At 38.1% G+C, this 24,513-nt stretch overlaps 1 protein-coding gene across 1 annotated transcript in view; it reads right to left on the reverse strand.

Annotated features, from left to right (window-relative positions):
• Positions 1–374: 374 nt before the first annotated feature.
• LOC122025877 (uncharacterized protein Cbei_0202-like) overlaps positions 375–24,513 on the reverse strand; it is a 33,557-nt gene continuing 9,418 nt past the window's right edge. Inside the window, exons 8-14 of the mRNA XM_042584694.1 lie at positions 24,129–24,287; positions 23,886–24,041; positions 2,429–2,522; positions 2,245–2,363; positions 2,109–2,153; positions 709–1,002; positions 375–624 (exon numbers count right to left, since the gene is read on the reverse strand). Of these exons, the coding sequence (XP_042440628.1) occupies positions 766–1,002; positions 2,109–2,153; positions 2,245–2,363; positions 2,429–2,522; positions 23,886–24,041; positions 24,129–24,287 (810 nt within the window). The 3' untranslated portion in view covers positions 375–624; positions 709–765. The remainder of the gene's footprint in view (positions 625–708; positions 1,003–2,108; positions 2,154–2,244; positions 2,364–2,428; positions 2,523–23,885; positions 24,042–24,128; positions 24,288–24,513) is intronic.

The following is a 24,513-nucleotide window of genomic DNA, read 5'->3' on the forward strand; positions in this document are numbered from 1 at the left end:
CTTGCTCGTATTGACAGAGGGGCAACACCAACAATTGGATGGCACCAATCCTAAATGCAACAAAAGCGCCGCAAGAGTGAGGAAGAAACGTAGAGACGGGGGTGGAAGAATATAGGTGAGAGTAAAAACAATAAAATGAATTTAGAAAAAAAAAAAACATTTCCTTGACTTTCTTCTTATCTGTTTATCCCCGTAAAACATAGAAAGGCTAATTAAAAATTTCAAAAAAAAGCCTCCATAAATCCCTAATAATTTCAAAAAAAAGCCTCCATAAATCCCTAATATATATATATATATATATATATATATATATATATATATATATATATATATATATATATATATATATATTACTGTATCCATGGCAATACACCTTGAATAAATATCAAGAGTGAACCGTTTAGTAAACATCAAACTTCAAGAGCACAGTTTAGTAAAATGCCAAAAAAGAAACAATGGTCGACTCCAATACAATATCAAGACTGTTTGAGATTTACCACATTTTCAATTTAAACAATCCCAGAGCAGTTTCTTGAATATTTGTTGGAAAAGATGATGATGCCTTAACTGGCAAATCCTTGGGAATATAGCTCCTATTTTGAAGCAATCAGCACCACAACCTCTCTGTAGAAATCACAAATTCTCAAAACAATCAGTTAATAAATTTTATCAAAGAAAAAAAAAGCATTCCCAGTCAGAAACTTTCACCTTCTGTATAGGAAAACATTTCGGGTGGTTCCTCTTTGAGAAGCATTGAATATTGATTCAGTACTTTACAAACCCTGTGTTTTTCTGTGCTTTGCCCAGGAGTGATTCTATGTCACCTTGGCACAAGCCAAGAGTCTTAGCTACTGCAAAACCACAATACATACCATCAACAGCGGCACTGACAATGCCACCTGCATAGCCTGCTCCTTCACCTACTGGGTACAACCCTTTCAGCGTCGTGCTCTCGTAAGTCTCTATGTGGCGGCAGATCTGAACAGGAGAACTGGTTCTTGTCTGAAACCACATGAAAATGGTCATAGGCAGCATGTAGATATCAGCATAATGGATTATCATCTGAAGATAATTTTCAAAGTATGATCAGCCATGAGGATGAGGATATTATTTGTTTTGGTATGATTGTCATAGAAATTGACTGCCAGTGGATCAAAATGATGATTTACTACCAAGTCATACAATTAATCATCCCAAAGAACCCAGTTGCTTTCCTTAGGATTTAGGGTTTACCAGGTTGAATCTCTTGGGCTTAGAAAGCTGGACTGCAAACGTGGAACTCACACATGGATTGGCAATCCTACATGGTGATTGAGGTGGAGGGTGATTCAACACAATTGATGATGATACAAAGTGCAAAGTGATCATGTGTAACACACCATGCACAATGCAATGCAGTGAATCACGTGCAATACCACTCGTGCGTCGCACATAACTCATTCCCATTTGCACGCAATACTTTCAATAAATTCACTTTACAAAGCCAACTTTATGTAAAAAAGTATATTTAAATTTCTCAATCTCCTTCAAATTTTAGAAGCTCCAAGAGCTCTCTGTTTTCACTTTTTCTCCATCTCAAATGTTTTGGAAAACAAATTATTATGAAACAAAAAGTGTAAAAGTGCAATACCAACAATAGATGAATGCCATGAGCTCCTTAAAAGGGAAGTTACGTTTGCACATCTGACTTTACTTGAACTGAAGGGTAGTATGAAAACAAGGAGAGAACATTATTTATTTAACGTAGAATTGATCAGACAACTAGAAAAAGTTGTGGGTGTCACAATTGTGATGACAAACATAAAAATGTAAAATTTGAAGTTTAACATGATTATGCCCACCAAAAGAGAATTCCGGTGGTCTATTAAACAAGGGAAATGGATTATGATTAATGGTTGAAGAAAAAATAGAGAAAAAAATTATGAGGAAAAGAAATCCTTAAAATGGTGTTAATGATCTCAGTGGCTAATATTATCAACTTATCATTTTAGCGAGACTAAACAATGGTATGATGATCCCACCAAATAAGCTGGAAAATTACAGGGAATAATTGACGCTTGTTTAGGAGGAGATGCAATACTATGTTTAACAAAGGAAATTTACATTACCTCTACACCATGAAGGAGAGCATCTTTGGATATGAAGCCTGGTAGCTGAATTCATTGAATCAAACCAATTCAGTGAGTTTAAAATTGCTTCTACAATCACCACCGTGATCACAAAAAGTAGATTAGCAATGGAAACCTCTTTATTAAACATTAGTATTGAATGCTGCAAAGCTTCTGTGATGTGAGATGGGAAGAGCTCATGAAGGTTTGATGCACGAACACCCATGCGGTAGCTTGATGGTGGTAGAGATGTTTCTGGGAAGAGAGCCAAATCAGCTACAAAAGTTATAAATAATAAAAATGTAAAACTTTATTGTTACCTGACAATTTATTGGCAAGAAAATCAGGGACAGTTTGCACAGGGACCACAAAATTTCCACCTCCCATTATAGCTGCCCTTCTTTCAAACTCCCTCTAATTTAAATAACAGTTTCAACGAATTGATATTAAATCTATCTGGTTACTGAAAAAGAAACAAACTAGCTTCCACAAAACAAGCAGCATAAAAGCCATCATCAATGTATCCAAACCATGTGATGACTTCATATGGAATTAGAAAACATGTCACAAAAGGTTAATATCATTACAGGGTTACTATCATGACATCTTGTCAAAGTAACTATGTGATACAAAGGGTAACACATATCAAAATAACCACTCTTTAACAAGCATTTAGATTGCAAGTTCACATCCCTGTTCCAACACAAACTAGTCATATAGATCCAATAATTTGACAACTTTAGATGGCATAGCATGCGGCAAAAATCCTAACATCACACAAAGTGAGAAAAAGTGAGATATTATTTTCTCAAAAGACAAGACCTTTATATTCACTTGATCTAAAGATTAATTAAACAATTGCCCCTATTAATTTTACTACCAATTAAAATATCAAACTACTTGAAAAAATAACAAATCAAATTGAAATTATTACAACTTGAAATTGAAATTTTAAAATTCAAATTGTCGCCCCCACTTTTCTACATCTTTCTTCCGTGCAAAAAGAAGTAACTCTATCAAGTGAGAAGAAGACACTCGTTGAATCAGGCTTTTGATGTCAAACATAGGTGCAAAGTGGAGACACCTCTGTAGGCAGAGCAAACGGTTACTGCTTCATAGCTTCAAGTAACTTGGAAGCACAATGTCAAAACTCGTGTTCAGTAATCTAGGTGTTGTTGATCTCTGGAAATCCTTGCCAATGCACTAAGTACCTTTGGGTGTTTCCACAAGGTGCTATTATCGTTTGCATCCATAATGAGTTGGAACTGAAGGTGGGTGGTGCCACAGGTGAGAGTGCAAGAGCTGGTATTATATGACCTTTAGACAAATTAACAAATAAATAGAAAGACTCAGAATGTCCCTCGAAAAGGTAGCAAGTCAATAATACCAATCTTTATCACAAGTTAAAAGCGACTAAAGGAGCAAGCATGAAGTTCTTGAAGTGGTAAGCATCTTCTTCTCTGCAGAAAAGGAAGTGATTTGGCTGCAATAATTAACATCAATTGCCTGCATTAATTGTCCATATACTGATTGATTTGTTTTGGGTGGCAATTTCCCTTTGAGGCTCGGCTGGGACCACTTTCCCAGTTTGGACGGTCATCAATTGGTTTCTTACCAATGGCGAAGAGGAAAAAAAACAGGGACTCAATCAATCTCCTGAGTCAACCAAGGAAAACGAATAAAAAACTGGAGGACCCAAATATGGCAACCAATGGAATTAATGGAGTCAATGATATGGTGGACCCAAATATGGCAGTCAATGGAATTAATGGAGTCAATGATACGTTGGACCCAAATATGGGAGCCAATGGAATTAATGGAGTCAATGATATGGAAGTGCTAATGGGAGTGGCCCCTCCATTGGTAGCTTCGAATACCACATGTCCACCCACAACAGATGTGAACACAAGGCAAAGTGATGATGTGGCTTCTCAAGTTAATGATGTGGCTCATCAAGTTGCTGTTACAGTTGCTCAAAGAATCGGGAATGATGATGTAACACATAACAATAATGAAGAAGAGGCTGCTCGAAATGCTGAGGGGGAAGCTGAGGTAAATGTACAATGGACAGCAGGTACTGAACAAATTAATGGTGAGGATGGAATTCAGATGGGAGCAGAGGCGCGGATGGGCAATACTCCAATTGCGGAAGAAGGGGCTGATCGATCTAATGAACAGAGTAAGTCTTGGGCTGGTCTCTTCAAGGACAATCACAAGAAGATAATGGCTACACATTTGCAACATGTGGCCACAAGGAAGAGGTTACAATTCGGATATGAAGACATTGAAACAGTGGAGGACTCGATTGGATACTGCTTCGTGGGTTGTTTTATGGGAAGACACCCAAGACGAGATGGAGTGGAGGTGGTGGCTCGCAGATGGAGGGTTCCCTACAAATTCTTTATGCACAAGAGTGGTTGGATAGTTTATAGACTTGAGACGCTGCAAGATAGGAAGAAAGTCTTACTCGGAGGGCCTTATTTTGCTTTTGAATATTTTTAAAGCACATGCCAAGTTATTTTCTGTACAATGAAGACGAGAGGTTCATTACAGCATGGGTACAGATTCATGGTCTTCCCCTAGATTGTTGGTCCTCAAAAGTATTGAGTTTGATAGGCTCGGAGATTGATAGAGCACTTTAAACGGACAAATTAACAAGGATACGAGAAAGATTGACCTTTGCACGACTTTTGGTGGAAGTCTCGATAATCGATGAGCAGGTCACAAGTGTCCCTATCACTCTACATACGAGGGTTCAAATTGACTTAGAAATTATATATGAGACTATGCCAAATTTATGTGAAGAATGTCATAGGATTTGACACCGGAAAGATGTTTGCTACGAGGGAGATGTTCTAGCCGGCCAAAGTGCTAACCGAACCCAAGGAGGTACAGCTGTGGATCCGAATCACAACCAACCCAAAAGACAGCGTTCTCAATCTGCGAGGGATCGTAGACATTCAAGGTATAGGCAGCGTACTAGGTAGGCATGGAGGCTAACAAGTGGTGTACGGAATGAAGGAGAATAGGAGGTTATAGATACAAATAACTTGGCAATTGTGGTGGCACCCATCCTGGTCCTGATTGAGGTTGTGACTCGCCTGGCTCCTCATGATACTATTCAAAGGGCACAGGCTGCGATTTCTTAGCAATCACAAAAAGATGAAGTGATGGCTAGCAAATCGGAGGACTCGAATAGCTTGGGAGCCTCTGCCATATCAGTGGCCAAAGGGTCACAAGAATCAAGTAATGGGGCATCTCAGACTACGACACTGACTTCTTGATCATCGAATGCATCGGAGACTTTGGCCTCAACGTCCTCCTCGATCGAATCAGCCAGCAATGTTACAGTAGGCACGACCATGCCTAGAGCTTCAACACATATGCAAAGCAATAGACAACTACGGGTCCAACAGCTCGCACGGGAGGTGTCAAATGAAGGTTGCCGCTTGGAACATTAGAGGCTTTCACAAGTCCCTTAAACATGGGGGTACAACATCTCCTCAAGCACAAGGATATACAGGTGTTGGCATTATTTGAAACGAAGCTCACGGAGGATTCTCTCCAACCTATTATGCAGAGGCGTTTCTCAAGTATGGGACATGCTCATAATTTTAGTATGTCTAATCGTGGAACATGTGTTGCTCTTTTGGGATTTACAGAGAGTTGATATGAATATTATCACAATGACTAATCAATATATTCATTACCATGTGAGCTTTCTTGGTTTCCTTTGTTTACGGACTGCATTCTATTGTCTCTCGGAGACCAATATGGGAAACAGAGCTTGGTGGGACTACCTCAGAGTCGTGGATGATCATGGGAGATTTCAACTCAATATTATAAGACACGAGAAAGGGGGTTCTCCAGTTATCAATTATGAAATGAAAGATCTTCAAATTTTTGCCCAAGTATGTGGCTTGGTAGACCTTCGCTCCATTGGATGTCGGCTCATATGGACCAATGGTACGATTTCTTGTAAGTTGGATAGAGTTTTGATAAATTCACACTGGTTGATGGTGGATTGTGATACTTATGCAAAGTTCATTCCTCCTGAATGCCTCTCAGACCACTTGTGGTATTGTGGACACCCTTACGAAGGATCGAGCTATGAACAGGCCTTTTAAGTTCCTCAAAATGTGGACGTTGCACGGGAATTTCAACAAGGTGGTGGTGGAGTCTTGGGCGGCACCGGTCTTAGGGACTACCCAATTTATGCTTAAGGTGAAGATGGCTCAGTTGAAAGGTAGGTTAAGGGAACTTAACAAGCTACATTTTGGGCATATCTCGGAAAGGGCAAAGAAGGTCTAGGAGCTAAAGAATGGAACAACTCACTAAAAACCAAGCTGTCGCTACTTCCCAAGAAGCTGTTCAGAATCAGAATGAGCCGCAACTTCGGGATGAAAATGCTCACAATGACAAATCTGTCCACGGAGTGCTTAATCCAACTTACCAAGCGGAATGGGGATCAAACAAGTAGTTTAGCAAAGGTGGTAGAGGAATTTGTGGATTACTTTCACTCCTTGCTCGGACAAACATAGCAATGTAGCCCTTGTGACAGTGATGCAGTCCCTGGGAGGTGGCTAACTAATGGCCAGGCATTGGATTATGTAGGCCGGTAGAGGTAGAAGAAATTTGAGCGGCCCTCTTTGATATTGGGAGTGATAAGGCTCCGAAACCAAATGGCTATCCTCTTGGGATATTATTGGATCGGATTTCTTCGCAACGGTACAAGAGTTCTTTTAATCCGGAGAGTTGCTAAAACAATGAAACCACTTGATGATATCTTTAATACCAAAGGAGGATCACTCACCGAGAGTTACAGATTATTGGCCAATCTCTTATTACAATGTCTTCTACAATAGCTAAAGTATTGGTTGACCGACTTGCTATGGTTTTGGGATATCTTTTGAATCCGGCCTAGGTGGCTTTTGTGCAATGGCGATCTATAGGCGATAACATCAATTTACACGAGCTCCTTCGGAAGTATGCACGCAAAAGAATATCACCAAGGTGTATAATTAAAGTGGATTTGAAAAAAGCTTTTGATATGGTGAATTGGGACTTCCTCATATCGGCGCTTGTTGGTTTTGGTTTTTCCTATTAATATCAAAATTGGATTAAGGAATGTGTCACCACGGTCTCCTATTCTATATCATTAAATTGTAGCCTTCATGGATTTTTTTAGTGGACAGCGTGGACTACAGCAAGGTGACCCCCTTTCGCTCATGCTTTTTGGTTTGTACATTGAGGTATTGTCAAGAAGAATTTAAGAGGCTTCATTTATTCATTACTGTCATCTTTTCACTTCCACCCTATGTGCAAGGAGATTGGGATCACTTACTTAGCATATGCTGATGATTTGATATTGTTTGCTCGGGCAGATGAAACCTCCATAAGAATGTTAGTAGGCTGTTTAGAGGACTTTGGGAATGAGGTGGGGCTAAAGGCCAATCCTTTTAAGTATCATGTGTATATGGTAGGAATTGACAACACAATGAAGGTCCAATTATTACAAATCATTGGGTTTCAAGAAGGCACTTTCCCCTTTCGGTACTTAGGAATTCCACTTACGGTAGAGAAGTTGAGGATTGCAAATTATGGGCCCTTACTTGATGCTATCAAAACAAAGATAAATGCTTGGCTGAAACATACACTATCATATGCGAGTTGATTGGAATTGGTTAGGTAGGTTATTCAAGGGGTGGAATGCTTTTGGCTCTCTATGCTTCCTATCCCTAGTGGTGTGATTGAGAAGATTAAAGCTATATATTGGATGTTTGTATGGCCCTCCAAGCATCCCGCGAAATCATGGGCCATAGTTTGTCTTTCTAAGCAGGATGGTGGATATGGAATTTGTGACCTACATGCTTGGAATTATGCTCTACTAAGCAAAACGTTATGGGGCATTCAATCCAAGATGGACTCTCTTTGGGTGAGTTGGGTGCATCACCACTACATCAAGGGGGCTGATTTTTGGCAATGAGAGGCCAAAGCTTCAGACTCTGCTCTTATGAAGAGATTGGTGGATCTACGCAACAACCTCCTACAGAAATCTAATGAGCAAGGGGCGGACAACATGGAGATGATTGGGTGGTTTGCGGAGGAGAAGAAAGGGATTGCACTTGTGTATGATTTGTTTTCAAACCAAGAGGACCACCGATAGAGGCTTGGGTTCGATGGTGTGGAGGCCTGAAATCATGCCAAAGCATCAATTCATTATATGGTTACTTGCACATAGGCAGTTACGAACAACGGACAGGATGTCATATGATCCAAACAAAGAGTGTGTGCTCTACCGACGGCAAGATGAGTCTAACGGGCATCTATTCTTTGAGTGTTCCATCACTCGTGCACTATGGGACAAGGTGAAGCAATGGTTGGAACTTACACATGATGTTCGAACAACAGATGGGATTTTTTAGATATTATGGCAGCATTACAACGGAGGCAAAAGGAAAATGAAGGCGAGGCATCTTGGGGTTTTGAGTATGATCTATGTCTTGTGCGAAGCTCGCACTCGGTGCCAGTTTGATGGAGTTGCTCCAGATGTTGATAGGATGTTTCACAAGATCCAGATACATGTGTATCGCTTTGTGGACTTGCAATGAGTATGTTATGTGTTGAGTGATTGTAATGCTTATTTGAGTGGATTGGGTGGTTGAAAATGTGGGTTGATGGTAGCGAATACCTCATGTTAGAGGTTAATTGCTACTACTAGCTCTTGATTTGTATGTTGTTGGGTGTCTTTTGAGGTATAACCTCTTATATATATTTACCTATTTCCTATGAAGTTCTTGAACGATTCTTTAGAACATTTGCTGACAATCACAAAGTCCCCTACAGTAAAATCCTTCAAGTTACGAGATGCATTATGTTGAATTTTATACTTTATGTTTAAGCATTGGCATGAATCTCTCTACTATCTTAGCTTAGTAAAGATCTCAGCTGAATCAAATGAATGGGAAATGGTAGGTAAAAAAACTAGGTCAATAGGTAGACGAGCTTTTGACCCATATACGACTTTGAGTGAACTTCTACCAGTAGACTGGTTTACTAAATTGTTGTAAGCAAATTTGGTATATGGCAAAATAGAATCCCAAATACCTATTTATTGCCCACTTGACATCTAAGAAAGTTTCCTAAATTGCAGTTGACAACCTCTATCTATCCATCAGTTTGGGTGAAAAACAGTCAACCACTTAAGCTATGTCTCATATAACTTCCACAAAGTTTTACAAAAATAGATAACAAATTTTACGCTCTTATCTAAAAATATAGATGTAAATAACCTAGGTCAAAAAAATTCCCTAACACTTATGATGCATCGTTGGACTTATTACACAAAATAAAATGTATTGTCTTCAAAAATAATAATAATAATAATAAATTGCAACCATCTCTTATCATAAAGTCATCCAATTCACGATGGTCTCCATCTTGAACATCTTGAAAAATTATCCCAAAGTTGAGAGAAGAAATGTGTTCTTCCTAAAATCAATCAAATCCCACTATTGTCATGTTTATAGTGTATAATGTGGCTACAATACAGCCCAGCACATCCGTAAGTTTGTTGTTCATGCCAAGTCAATGTTTTAAAACAAGAGTGTATTCCTAAGGAATGCAATTCATCTAGCATGTCTACACTTAGCTTCTTCTAAAACAGAATGAAACTTAGTGTATTGTGGTAAGAATGGATGATGAATTCATAAGGCAGTAGAAGGTAACATCAATGTTTAAGGCTTAGATGGTAACGTAAACCTCTTTGTAATGAGTCAAGTTTCAAGGTGAGTTTTTCGCTAAAAAATACAGTTGGATACTCTTATTGACTTAGAGTTTCTCCTGTTCCTACCTCAAACAAATCAAAAGAATGAGGTTTAAAGAGGTCAAAATGTCTAAGAATAGGGTCTTAGTCATCCTTTCCTTAATCTCCTAAAACGTTAGAGGAAAATTTAGATCATTGAAACTTTTCTTTTTTAAAGCAGTTTGGTATAATAGTCGTGATAGCACTCAATCTTGATTGAAGTACCTATAGATTGAAGTACCTATAATAGGCCTCCTAAAGGATATAGGTTTCAAGCTAGGTTACCTTAATTTCCTTTTATCAAAATGCCCTCTACAAAGATAATAAATTCAAGGAAGAGGACATAGGGTTGTAAGGAAGAGCACTTTTTCAAATTATCAAAAAAAAAACTTTCTAATCTTAAGGATCTCAAGGACAAGGCTAGGCGTACGTGTTCTAAGTGAGTACCATGCATTAAACTGGACGAATGGTCTAGGTGTACGTGTTCTAAGTGAGTATCATGTGTTAAACTGGACGAATAGTATGGTCTCTTGCAAGCTTGATCGTGACTTGTTAATTCACATAGGTTATTGGCAGATTACAATAATTTTGCAGAGTTCATGACCCTAGGTGCTTATCCTATCATTCTTGTGGGATTGTCTCTACACTTGTTCGGATTGTGTTCCTCGAAGGGCATTCAAATTCTACAACATGTGGAGCCTACATGGGGGGCTTTCGAAGTTTGGTTGCGGATTCTTGAGACGTGTCGGTCCTTGGCACTGCACAATTCAACCTCAAAACTAAGCTTACTCATCTAAAGGGCCAGCTGCGACAGCTAGACAAGCTCCACTTCCGTCATATCTCCGAGCAAGCTAAGAGGGAAAACGAGGAGTTGGAGATAGCCCAACGCACCCTACTTGATGGGGGTGAACTGCAGGGGAACTATAGCTTGCTAAGACGACATACCACGTTACTTGCAAAGGCCGAAAAGTTGTTCTACCAACAGCGGGCTAGGTGTGCTTACCTCAAGAGCAGTGATCGCTGCACCCATTTCTTCCATGACTTGGTGAAGCACAACAACCGAAGGAATGTCATTGTTGTCATCACCCAGCAGTCCAGAAGCAGACCTCCAGTCTTGTGGAGGTTGAGGAGTTTGAGCAGTATTTCAGTGGACTACTGGGCAAGAAGGGGCTATGTGCTCCGCTGCATAGCAAAGGGCTGCTTGGGCAGCGCCTAATGCCAAGGCAATCTGCAAACCTGATCAAGCTTGTCACTGTTGAAGAAATTCAGGCTGCTTTGTTTCATATTGGGGAGTGATAAGGCTCCTGGCATGGATGGCTACAATGTCAAATTCTATACCTCAACGTGGGATACGGTAGAGGCAGATTTCATTGCTGCAATGCTGGAGCTTTTCAGCATGGTCATTTGCTCAAACAATGGAACCACACTTTAATAGCATTAGTACTAAAATCGGCTCACGCCATGTGAGTGAATGATTATAGGACAATCTCATGTTGTACAATTTTCTACAAGGTGATCTCCAAGGTTATGATTAGGCGGGTAAGTGGAGTTATGGGGAGTTTGTTGAATCCAGCACAGGCGGCTTTTGTTCGAGATCGATCTATTGGCAAGAATATCAATTTAGCACAAGAACTCTTACAGAAGCAGATTTCTCCTCAATACATGATCAAGGTTGACTTGAGAAAGGCTTTTGACATGGTTGATTGGGATTTTCTTATGGTAGCTCTTGTTAGTTATGGATTGTGTCAATAGACAACTCGTATTCAGATTAGTGATACAATAAGAAATGAATGTAGGTGTCAATAGACAACTCATATCTAGTGGTCGTTCGAAGATTGGTCTGCAGTTTTGGGCTAGAGGCTGACACGACCCATGGCGGCTAGCACGGCCACCCATGGTAGGCTCGGGAAAATAGGCAAAATTGACATGGTCGTGCCCACCAACATGGCCAAGTCGTGGTGGAAGATGTCGGCTCCATTTTAGCACTGTTTTATGCCCGATTTCGTCCGTACAAACACGCTCGTGTCATGGGATACGACTGGAGCGTGTTCCTTGATTAAAACTTCATTTGGAAAGTCTTTTGAAAGCCTTTTTCTTTATGTATGCTTCGTGTGTTCGGCTCGATGATGAGACATGTTTAGTCCGTGTTAAGCCTTTTTCCGCTCCATTCATCATCTTTCTTGGCCATAGGAGCACGCTCGTTTTATGGGACATGGCCAGAGCATGCTCCTTGCTCCAACTTTACGTTTCAAGAGATTTATGCTCTATTTTTGCTCTAAATTCATGTCTTATCAATGAAAACAAGCAAAGCAATTCTCCGAACTATAAAAGTATCAAAATGAAGTACAAAGAGATAAAAACATAAAATATGTGCATATAAAATGGGGCAAGATGTGCATCAAACTACGATTAAAACCCTATATGAAATGCACTCATCAGCTTGTAAGAAAATAATTTCTCAAGTAAATTAAGAAAGAAACAGGGCATAGACCTTCAGTTCTATAATTTATAAAAGTTGTGAGATTATTTATGCTAGATTAAAAATATAATAAATTCTTATAATTATAAAGCATTTGCTCGGTGCTCAAAAGGACTCTTAAGTTTGTTTCACATGTTCATAGGCTTCAGCCAAATTGCATAAAATGTTTTATTTATTTGGTGAATTGTAGGTTATTAACCCTATTCTTATGTAAGGTACATTTTGGATGAATTACAAGTCGTTCACCTTATATATGTATGTATGTGCATACACATAATGAATTTCATTACATGTAAATTGCATGTCATTCTCTTATAAGATGCATCCTTCTTGGGTGAATTGTGGGTCATTTACATTTATCTTACATTTATATATGATGTGTTCTCGTATCAGGTGGATTACGAGCCATTTATCTTTATACATATGACACATCTTTTGATAGGTGGATTGCAAGTCGTTCACCCACTTAATAAATCATATCGATTCTCGAATAAAGTAAGACTATAATTTATGTAATGTTGAAAAAAAAAAAGAGAAAATAAGGAGAAGTAATGAAATTTATTAAGAAGCGAATTAAGAAGAATAATGAGAAAGGAGTAATAATTAAATGATATCAAGAATATAAAAGTATAAACTATAAACTATGTTGTCGCCTTCTATGATTTTGTTTTCATGCACTTCTCTTATTCTCCACTTGTACTACTCACTTTCCCTTTTCCTTTGACCTCCAATTTTACATACCTGAGTGGATCTTCGAGGTTGAACAATATTATAAGATGGTTTTATTCAAAGATTCTCAACGATAACATTAGAGACAGTTTCTATTAGAGTCCATTTAATTTATTTTTTTATGTTAATTGCATGGATTGTCACTTTATGCATTTTGATTTTTTTTAGTACTTGATCTATTCACTTTGTTGTCAGCGAGAATCTAGTTGTGGCAATCATGTCATGAGTATAGTAGAGTCATCATGTTAAATTGAATACTGTGTTAATGTTCTTCTACATTAATAAATAAATAGTTAAATATTCATGCTTGTTATAGCCATGTGCACCCTTAGGAGTATCATTTGTGATTTTTGATGCGGTGATGGATATTATCTGCATAGGGAGGCTATCCTTTATATAGGGATGGAAGTCTTTGGGTTGTGACACGTTAGTGGAAGAAGCTAGAAGTCTCATGGTTGATAGTGTACGTGTTGATTGAGTAACCCGCTAACTAGGAATCCAATGTCAAGCAAACTTGGGCAAAAGGAATGCAAAGTGTTTCCAAGTTACAGTAGTGTAAGGAATAACACAAGGGATTTCATGATGAGATGATGGGTATTGTTGATGGATTGAGAGTGAAAATGGTGGAAGGAGGTTGCAAAGAGTAAATGCTAGGAGGGATTATGATTAGGGCTGTAAATGAACCAAGCGTTCGTGAACAAGCTTGGTGTTCGGCTTGGTAAGAGCTTGTTTATGTTCGTTCAATATACATAAGATTAATTAACAAACAAGCTTGAACAGCTCGTTAAGCTAAACAAACAAGCTTGAACACATATGTGTTCAGCTCATTAACGTTCGTGAACAACGTTCGTGAACAATGTTCGTGAACAATGTTCACGAACCATATTTATTAATAAAACTCTTTCAATATGCTAAATAAATAATAAAATAAAATAAATTTAAATTATCAATCTTAATAACTAATCAAATAATTAAAAGTTTCAAACAATCAAACAAGCTTGAATTGAGAGCTTGATAACATCTAAACGAACCAAGTTCAAACCAAGCTCAAGCCAAGCTCAAACCAAGCCCAAGCCAAGCTCAAGCCAAGCTTGAATTGAGAGCTTGATAACATCTAAACGAACCAAGCTCAAGCCAAACTTCAAACAAGCTCAAGCTCATAAAAAATAAACCAAGCCAAGCTTGAACACTCATTTCAAAAGCTTGGTTCATTTTAAGCTCGGCTCGGCTCGGCTCGATTATCTTATCAAACAAGCTTGAACACCCCAAAGCTCGACTCGGCTCGGCTCGTTTACAGCCCTAATTATGATAGATCAACGCAAGAGAATAGAATAATATCAAACATCAAATGGGAATTCAACTTAGATATCAATTGACATAGCACACGGTCGTAGCCAAGGGATGGGAAAAATATTAAAAATTTTGGTATACTATATATATCTTACCGATATTTACCGTTTATACCAAAATTTTTTATATACAGAAAAGTTCAGTACGGCATTATACCATACTAAAATTTTTTATATCGGTATCGGTATAATATTTACCATTTTTCAATATTTCCGTATATACCGAAATACTCAATATATTTTTTTATAAATTACTTATTATTTTATTTAGGCTTAAAAGTTGTATGGGCCAAGTAACATTTGACATTCAAAAATGATAATAATCCTAACCACACAAAATTGAGATTAAATATAAATTATTTATTATTCTTTAAAAGTTGCATTGGAATATTAGCGAAATAAAAGTTCTTCCTTTGAATCCTTTCCCAACTCCTCCATCATCTTTGTCGCCGACTCAGACAAAAAGCCAAGCCACTCCTCCCCCACCTTAAGCTCGTCAATGTCCCCTCCCTTTATGGTCGAGTCCCCTCTTTGATTTCCTTCTCCTTTCCTCTTCTTGAAAACTCTACGGACCCACCTAACCCAAAACCATCTTTTCATCTCCCTTCTTATTTCTCTTCACGATCCCTAACCCGAAGTCGCATACACTCCTTGATTTACTTGAAGTATTTGTTGAAGTATTCATCGTCTTCACAAAGTCTATTCTCGGATTTCAACAAGAAAGCCTGATTTCTCTTATCCAACTTTTTCTTCTCGACTTTTTCCTCTTTTTTGTATTTAATGTTGTATTTACTCATTATGTTTTGGATCACAAATTCTCTATTTCCACATACAGAGAATCATATAAACATTATCATTTCTCCAAGATGGAATCTAATGTGCTGCCAAGTTCATCCCAAACATCAAACACAATAGAATCTGAAACACAAATATCTACGAGTCGAAAAGGATTAAGAAATTCTTCGAAATCAAAACCTCCCATAGCACCTAAAAAATTCAGGAGTATATTTTGGGAGCATTGTGAAAAAGGAAAAACGAAGTTGTGTGTTGGGAGCTAACAACAAATAGGGATATGCAAATATTGTAAAGTTGAGGTCCCAATAGCCTACGAAAGTACTAGTGGGTTAAAAAACCACTTGATAAAGAGGTGTAAGTCAAGTCCGCTCCACAAAGCGAGTGAGAATGATGAAAGTCAACCTACATTGACAAATGAGACTATGGGACAAGTGCCTTGGTTCCTCATACTTTTAATGAGAAAATATGTGAGTTTAAATTGACAAGGTATGTGATTGTCGATGAAGTGCCTTCTAGGGTTGTCGAAGGGAAGGGATTTGTAGAGTTATTGCATGAATTACAACCAAGATTCAGAATTCCCAATCGAAAGAAAGTTGCAAGTATGGTATATGATTTATTCTTAGTTGAGAAAGCTAAGATACAAAGTTTAATTGGCGATCAAAGGGTAAGTATCACAACTGATACTTGGACATCCATTCAAAACATCAATTATGTGGTAGTGACCGCTCACTTTTTGGATAGTAATGGAAGTTACATAAAAGAATAATTAGCTTCACAAAAAAACACTACTAATATAGGGGAAGAAATTAGCAAGATGGTTGAGATTTGTCTTAGAGAGTGGGGGATAGAAAAAGTCTTTTCAATTGTAGTCGGCAATGCTTCCTCTAATGACACCACAATTGATTACTTGAAAAGAAGAATGAAAAGTGAAAATTCATTATTATTTGAAGAGAAATACTTACACGAGGTGTGTGTGTGTCATATACTTAATTGTTAAGAATGGCTTGAAGGAGTTTAATATATCAATTAAAGCTATAAGAAATACAGTTGTTTTTATTCATTCTTCTCCATCAAGATTGAATAAATTTAGGATATTTGTCATACTAGTCATGTTTTCTAGTACATCAATAGTACCTATGGATGTCAAAACAAGGTGGAATGAAACTTATAAAATGCTTGAAGTTGCATTAAAGTATAGAAGGGTGCTCGAAAGGATGGTTGAAGAATGGTTTCCTTTTATGAATTATTTTCATGAAAAAGATAAAGAGGGTAAAGAAGGGATGGGGCCTCCAATTGTTGATGATTGGGAGAATGCAAAAGCTTTTGTACACTTCTTGAAAAAATTTGATGAAGCCACGTTGGAGCTAAGTGCATCAAAAATCCGTACATCCCAATTAATTTATCAATCAATGATTGCACTACAAATTGAGATTGAGAGAAAGAGAATTGATGATTCAGATCCAACTCTTGAAAAGGTAGCATGTACAATGAAGTTAAAGTTTGACAAGTATTAGCGGAATTGGGATAAGATATTTATTGAGAATATTTTGGACCTGAGGAACAAACTTCAAATGATCAAAGTCAGTGTCAAAAAATTTGGAGGTATTCCTACAAGAGTCCAAGAGTTCGTTGATAAGGTAAACAAAACTTAATAACTTTGTGGACGAAGTTCAAGGGAATAAATGATATATTGAATGTTGAGAGTCAAAATATGCAAATAGAATGTTGTGGTAGAGATGGTGGTACTAGTGGTGGTGGTGGTCTTTGTGATGAATTGTTTAATGATGTGGAAGCACAAAACGAAAAAAAAAAACAACTTCAAGAGATATCCAATGAAGTGGATAAGTACCTAGCCGATGAGATTGAAAAACGATCTAATCAATCTTTCAATCTTTTGGAGTGGTGGAGAGGAAATGAAGCTAGGTACCAATCCTTTCAATTATTGCCAAGGATATTTTTGCAATTCCATGCTCAACCGTTGCTAGTGAGCCCGCTTTTAACTTGGGCAAAAGGGTTGTAGATCCTTTTAGGAGCAGTTTGAATCCTAAAATGGTAGAGGCATTGGTGTACACTAATGATTGGCTAAGAGTGGAGGAGTTTAGTTTTTGGAAAGATCCAACAGATGATGACCTTGAATTATATAAGGAAATTAAAAAATTGAAAAGAGTAGAGCTTTTTTATTTAATTAATTTAAATAATATTTATCATTGTTAATCTAACATGAATTATAATGTTTCTTTTCACAACCACAAATGCCACTCAAGACTGTACCAGAGCTACTTGTTCTACTTCCACCTCTACTTCGGTCTAACTTGAAGAGTAAAATTATATTTATATTGCTAAATATCTATGTAGCATGGATACTCTAGAATTTTTTTCGAAGTATCGGATACAGATATGGATATGATACGGGTAGCTGCTACGTAGCTGCTACAATTGTAGAAGTTGCGTAGTTGCTATAACACAAAGTAGCTACTACAATTGTAGCAGCCACGTAGCTACTACAATACAAAGTAGCCGTTATAATTGTAGTAGCTACATAGGTCCTACAACATAAAATAGTTGCTTTAACACGAAGTAGCTGCTACAATTATAGAAGCTACGCAGCTGCTGTTGGTCCCTTTGGAGGCCGGCAAGAGGGGAGGGGTGAATTGCCCTACAAAATAAAACTCGAACCTTTCTCGAATTTCAACTATATCATAAACACTTGTAATAAAAAGTAGAGACTAAGTAAAGAAATCATACACCAGAGATTTACTTGGTTTGCAATCAGAGGATTGCTAATCCAAGGAAAGTAAGCGCACTATGATCTCCTCTGGGCGGAGAAGCCCCTTTACAACGTTGACAGCACAAATGAAAAGAACACAACTGAAAGCACAGAAAGAATTGATTACAAGTGAGTTGTTCTGAATGTGCAGACCAGTACTCTATTTATAGTACTGGTCCGAGCGCCTGAAAGGAGTTCCGGGCGCCCTGGGGGGATAAAATTCTATCCCCAACGATCAGATCGCGTTTGACGCGATCCTGGTCAAAATCCAGGTCCGGGCGCCCGGAAGGGTTCCGGGCGCCCCGGACTGCTCCAGGCGCCCCGGAGCCCGAAGTCAACAACGTTGACTTTTTCGCCTCTGGTTCAACTCGTCTCGGTCCGGGTCTTGTTCGCTCCGGCTCCATTAGCTTGGGTGATCTCGACCATCCAGAATAGGGCTCACCCGAACCCAAGTTCCGGCCTTCTCCTCGAGCAGCCTTCCTTCCCGGTTTCTCGTCCCTCGAACGCCGCGCACGTTCTTCTCGTCCACCGGTGTACTCTTCCGCGGTCACCTCGTCTCTCGGACGCACCGAGCTCGTCGGCTCTCTCCCCGTGCCGTCCTTCTTGCTAGCCGCGTCTTCCGCTCGACTTCCTGTGTTCCTAAGCTCCTGCACACTTAGACACAAGGGTTAAACAAACGCAGGACCTAACTTAACTTGTTTGATCACATCAAAACACCTTGGGGTTCCAACAATCTCCCCCTTTTTGATGTGAGCAACCCAAGTTAAGTTAGGGTAAACATATGCAATAAAAACAATTTATATTCAAATAAGTCCAAATATTTTTCAAATGAAAAATTATCTTACCTCCCCCTAGACTTAACATACTTCTCCCCCTTTGATCACATAAAAATTGGGGTTATAAACAAGTCTAAGGTAAATTCAAACAAAAACTTTGAGTGTAAAATATTTAAAAATGTCTGAGTAAAGACACTCTTCAGAATTTTTCTTTCGAGAAAAATTTAAGTAAAAACATTTTTCACATAAAAACAGTCATAAAAAAAAATTTAAGTTTGAAACTTATCTCAACATTCCCAAAAAAAAATTTCTAATTAAAAAAAATTCTAAGTTAATATTCATAAGAAACAATTCTAAGTTAATTTTAAGAAAAATTATAAGGCAATATTATCATAAAAAATTCTAAGATAACTTTCAAAAAAAAAATTCTAAGTCAATTTTCATAAAAATTTCTAAGATAATAAAAAAATTTCTAAGTCAAAAAAAAATTTAAAATATTTTCTAACACAAATTGAATAACTCTTTTAAAACATTAAGTAATTTAAATTAATGTTTTTTCAGTTAGTCAATTAAACTTTTCATTTCGATACTTGGCTTCCAGGTCGTGGCGAGGCACTAGGCCTTCTTGGTTATTGGAGCAACAACCACTTCCTTAGACAAAGTCTCATAAAGAAATTAGTTGTTTAATTTCCTTGCTGAAAATGCTAAGTCTGATTTTAATTTTAAATTAAACAGGTTTTTGGAACCCAGTAGAGGTTCCTACCTACAGGATTAACCAAGTATTTCCTAGGTACATTGATTTTTGATATATCTCTAATTTGACTTTGATGAAATCTATAATACCAATTTAAACCTCTATAATTCCTAAAAGTAGAAATATTTGAACCATTAGATTTTTTCAATCTTTCTATTTCTTCTTTTAGTTTTTCATTTTCAATTTTCAATTTTTCAAAATCCTCTATAAGACATGATTTTGCCAAAATTCTCTTTGTTTCTAAAATTTCATTTTCTAATTTGGCATTTTTATTTTCTAATTTATACATGGATTTAGTCATAGCTTTGATACCAAAGTAAAGTTCATCAAGGGGGTAAGAGGCATACCTCACTTACCATATCAGACTTAAAGCCTGAATCTCCCCCTGCTTCGCTACTTCCATCTGAGGTCGCTCCCCCTTCATCGATGCTGGGTTCTGATGTACTTTGTCCTTCGTAGCTTGTCATCAGTGTTATCCCAGCATATTCTTGAGCTTCTGATTCGGATGAAGAACTGTCGTCCCAAGTTGCTTTTAGGTTGTGTTTCTTGGGTGTCTTCATTTTGACCTTCTTGAGTTCTGGGCAGTCTTCCCTTAGGTGTCCCTCCTTTTGACACTGGTAGCACCGCACCTTTCTTCTACCTTTTTGATTCTTTTTATTCTGCATTTTAAATTTATTGGATCTAAAAAACTTTTTAAAGTTTCTTACTATGTATGCTTCTTGATCGTCTTCGGAGTCTGACTCGGGTTCATTGTTCAGCGCCATAGTCTGGGGTGTGTCCTTTGATGTCTCTGCACATCTAGTTTCGTGTAATTCATGGGTAGAAAAACATTCCTCTAATGTACTTACCTCCAGGTCCTTTGAGATGTAGTAGGCGTCGATGATTGACGTCCACTCTGGAGTTCTGGGAAATGCGTTGAGTGCGTAGCGTATGTTGTCCCGATTTGTTACCGTTTCTCCGAGGTTCTCGAGATCAATAATCAGTTCTTTTACCTTTGCGTGTAGATTGACTACCTTCTCACCTTTTTCCAGATGAATGTTCATCAACTTGTTCCGGAGGATGTCTCTTCTTGCGAGCTTCGCTTCAGATGTGCCTTCATGGAGTTCCAGGAACTTCTCCCAAAGTTCTTTAGCAGATGAATAGCTTCCGATGCGGTTGACCTCTTGAGGTGGTAACACACTCAGCAGGTGATATTCCGCACGGCTATTTGCTACAGATTCACTCTGCTCCTTCTTTGTCCAATTGCTCTCTTCTTTTTCTTTTCCATCTTGATTCGTCGGAGCTAAAAAACCATACTTCATTATAAACCGAATTTCGAAATCAGTTCTTAGGAATACCTCCATACGACGCTTCCAGTCTGCGAAGTTCCCCTCGAATTTTGGTGGGACGATGCTTGGTCCGGCCATCTTGTTGCTTCGATCGGCGGTTAGTCCTCCTGAAGCGCCTGGCTCTAATACCACTTGTTGGTCCCTTTGGAGGCACCACTTGTTGGTCCCTTTGGAGGCCGACAAGAGGGGAGGGGTGAATTGCCCTACAAAATAAAACTCGAACCTTTCTCAAATTTCAACTATATCATAAACACTTGTAATAAAAAGTAGAGACTAAGTAAAGAAATCATACACCAGAGATTTACTTGGTTTGCAATCAGAGATTGCTAATCCAAGGAAAGTAAGCGCACTATGATCTCCTCTGGGCGGAGAAGCCTCTTTACAACGTTGACAGCACAAATGAAAAGAACACAACTGAAAGCACAGAAAGAATTGATTACAAGTGAGTTGTTCTGAATGTGCAGACCAGTACTCTATTTATAGTATTGGTCCGGGCGCCTGAAAGGAGTTCCGAGCGCCCTGGGGGGATAAAATTCTATCCCCAATGATCAGATCGCGTTTGACGCGATCTTGGTCAAAATCCAGGTCCGGGCGCTCGGAAGGGTTCCGGGCGCCCCGGAGGGCTCCGGGCGTCCTGGAGCCCAAAGTCAACAACGTTGACTTTTTCGCCTCCGGTTCAGCTCGTCTCGGTCCGGATCTTGTTCGCTCCGGCTCCGCTAGCTTGGGTGATCTCGGCCATCCGAAATGGGGCTCACCCGAACCCAAGTTCCGGCCTTCTCCTCGAGCAGCCTTCCTTCCCGGTTTCTCGTCCCTCGAACGTCGCGCACGTTCTTCTCGTCCACCGGTGTACTCTTCCGCGGTCACCTCGTCCCTCGGACGCACCGAGCCCGTCGACTCTCTCCCCGTGCCGTCCTTCTCACTAGCCGCGTCTTCCGCTCGACTTCCTGTGTTCCTAAGCTCCTACACACTTAGACACAAGGGTTAAACAAACGCAAGACCTAACTTAACTTGTTTGATCACATCAAAACACCTTGGGGTTCCAACAGCTGCTACAACACATACAACAAAAAATAGTTGCTACAATTGTAGCAGCTACGTAGCTACTACAACACAACGTAGTTGTTACAATTATAGCAGCAACTACATAGCTGCTACAACACAAAGTAGTTGCTACAATTGTAGAAGTTACATAGCTGCTACAACACAAAATAGCTGCTACAACACAAAGTAGCTGCTACAAATGTAGAAGCTACGTACTACAACATAGACTTTATAGGCTTGTAGCAGCTATAAGTCCGTAGTTGCTACAACACAGACTTTGTGTTGTAGCAACTATGGATTCAAAGTTGCTACAACGTGATTAAGCAAATCATGACCACATTGCAGCAGCTACGATTCGTAACTGCTACAGTCAATACAGAATTAACGTCTGTCACTACTAGTAAAAAATAATTAAAAAATCTGCTACAGTGAAAATAGGGTCGACACAGTCACGCAACGGGAGTCGGAGAGGATATCATTTATGTTGATTTTAAAGTTCTCATCCATGGATATCTTAAAATAATTAGCAATCTATTATCCTCATCTTGCATCTATTTCTACAAGTGTGTTGTGTGCCTACTACAATGAAGGAGCAGATGTGAGATGTCACTTCGCATTCATTTAGAAGGTGGTTTGATCCTAATGCAAATTACAAAATATTTTTTTTGTGCTTTTTTGGATAAGGAAATTTTGTTGGATAAGAAAAAACACTTCTTTTGTAATCAATATATACTTTAGTTGATGTTAATTGTTGCTGGTGAACTTTCTATTGTAATCAATAAACGTTGATATTAATTGTTAACGGTGAACTTTCTTTGGTAATCAATACTTTAGTTGTTAATGATTGATCCTGTTTTTTAAATTTTATTGTCTGTTGTCAATTTGTTAATGCTTTGTTATTATGAAGAGTATTGTGTGACTTCTGAATTAGTTATATTTCTCAGTGTCAAAGTGATTTCGGTACATATGAAATCTTCGGTATGATGGGTATGTAATTATACTCTACCGAACATTCAGTATAATGTTCGGTACAATATCTGATACAAATTTTTTTATACCAAAATTTTTGGTACGATATACAGTATCGTATATAAAATTCGATATACCGTACCGAACTAGCCCAATCCTAGCCTCATTGAGAGAAGAAACCTTACATAGACAAGAAGTGGAGATATTATCTCAAAAGTAAATATTACATAGACAAAAATGATCATATAGACTTGTCCAAAGACTAAGTAATCAATTACCCCTTTTAATTTTTCGAGCAATTCAAATATCAAACTATTTGAACAAAATAACAAATCAAACTGCAATTATTATAGTTTAAAACTTGAACAAAATAATTCAGATTATTTTCCCTTTTTCTGCATCATTAGATTTTTTTGAATCATTAGATGTGGAATTGTATCATGTGGTTGTAGAGTCCACTGATCATAAAACCAAACACAAATCCATGAAACTCAGACTAACTCACAGATATTGAATTCTACATGTGATAAATGGAAAAAAGAAAAAGAAAATAAGCAACCATAGTCATAATTAAACTCTCTGCTCTAATTCTCCAGAAATTTATTTATCCTTTGATTTCTATAGCATTCTCTTGTAAAACCTTCAAGTAATGCTGGCTCTTAAATTTATGATTAATGTTGAATCAGAACCTCAATGCCAAAGAAATTTAGTTGGCATTGCATTGCTTGTCATTACAAATGAAGGGAAAATGAGATGATGTTACTTGTCATTACAAATGAAGGGGAAATGAGATGATGTTACTTCATTAATACATTGAATCAATCTAGTCAAAGTATCAAAAACAGGACCCTACACCTATAACTAAATTAGTAACTAACAACATTTGCTCAAAATGTAGCAGTCTGACTGCATCTCAAAGTATTCAGATAATTTCTCTATTAAAATGAAAGGTATCCTGAAACGCATTGGAAGTTTGTGGATTATACCTGAAACTCAAGACCTGCAAGAGGACCATGGGATCTATCAAAATCATTTGAAGAAACTGTTACAACTAGTGCCGAATTTGCCCACTTTGATGCACGCCGTGAGAAGGACATGCCATTTATGCAAAGTTCCAATGGATTTGTGCTAGTTAGAACAACCTGCCAGGATACACTTCAACAAAATCTATATTGGTTCAATTGCTAAAATACATATATGTTATCGCCAGGAACCAAACCAAAATGTACCTGTCCACCAGGACACATGCAGAATGAGTAACAACTATGAGTTGGATCTTCTAGACCATTAGCCCTGTAGTTATCTAGATTGATGTACTTCACCAGCCTGTAATCTGCAACGGGTACTCTTCCACGACCATTTCTGACTTGGTTAGCCAATGCAGAGTACTACAATATATACAAGGAGTTAACTAGATCAATATACAAAATACAAAAAAAATGATACATTAGCAGATTAAATATCCACTTCTATCAACCACAGTCCAACGTAAGTTCTTATTGTCAGATCCTTGTGATCTACTTATTTTGATTGAGGAAAAGTGTATCAGATAAAATAAATGATACCAATCATGACTTCAATATCTCTTGTGGTAGGAACTGGATTTACTCACTA

Source organism: Zingiber officinale, chromosome 1A (genome assembly GCF_018446385.1).
Source record: "Zingiber officinale cultivar Zhangliang chromosome 1A, Zo_v1.1, whole genome shotgun sequence".
Lineage (NCBI taxonomy): Eukaryota > Viridiplantae > Streptophyta > Magnoliopsida > Zingiberales > Zingiberaceae > Zingiber > Zingiber officinale.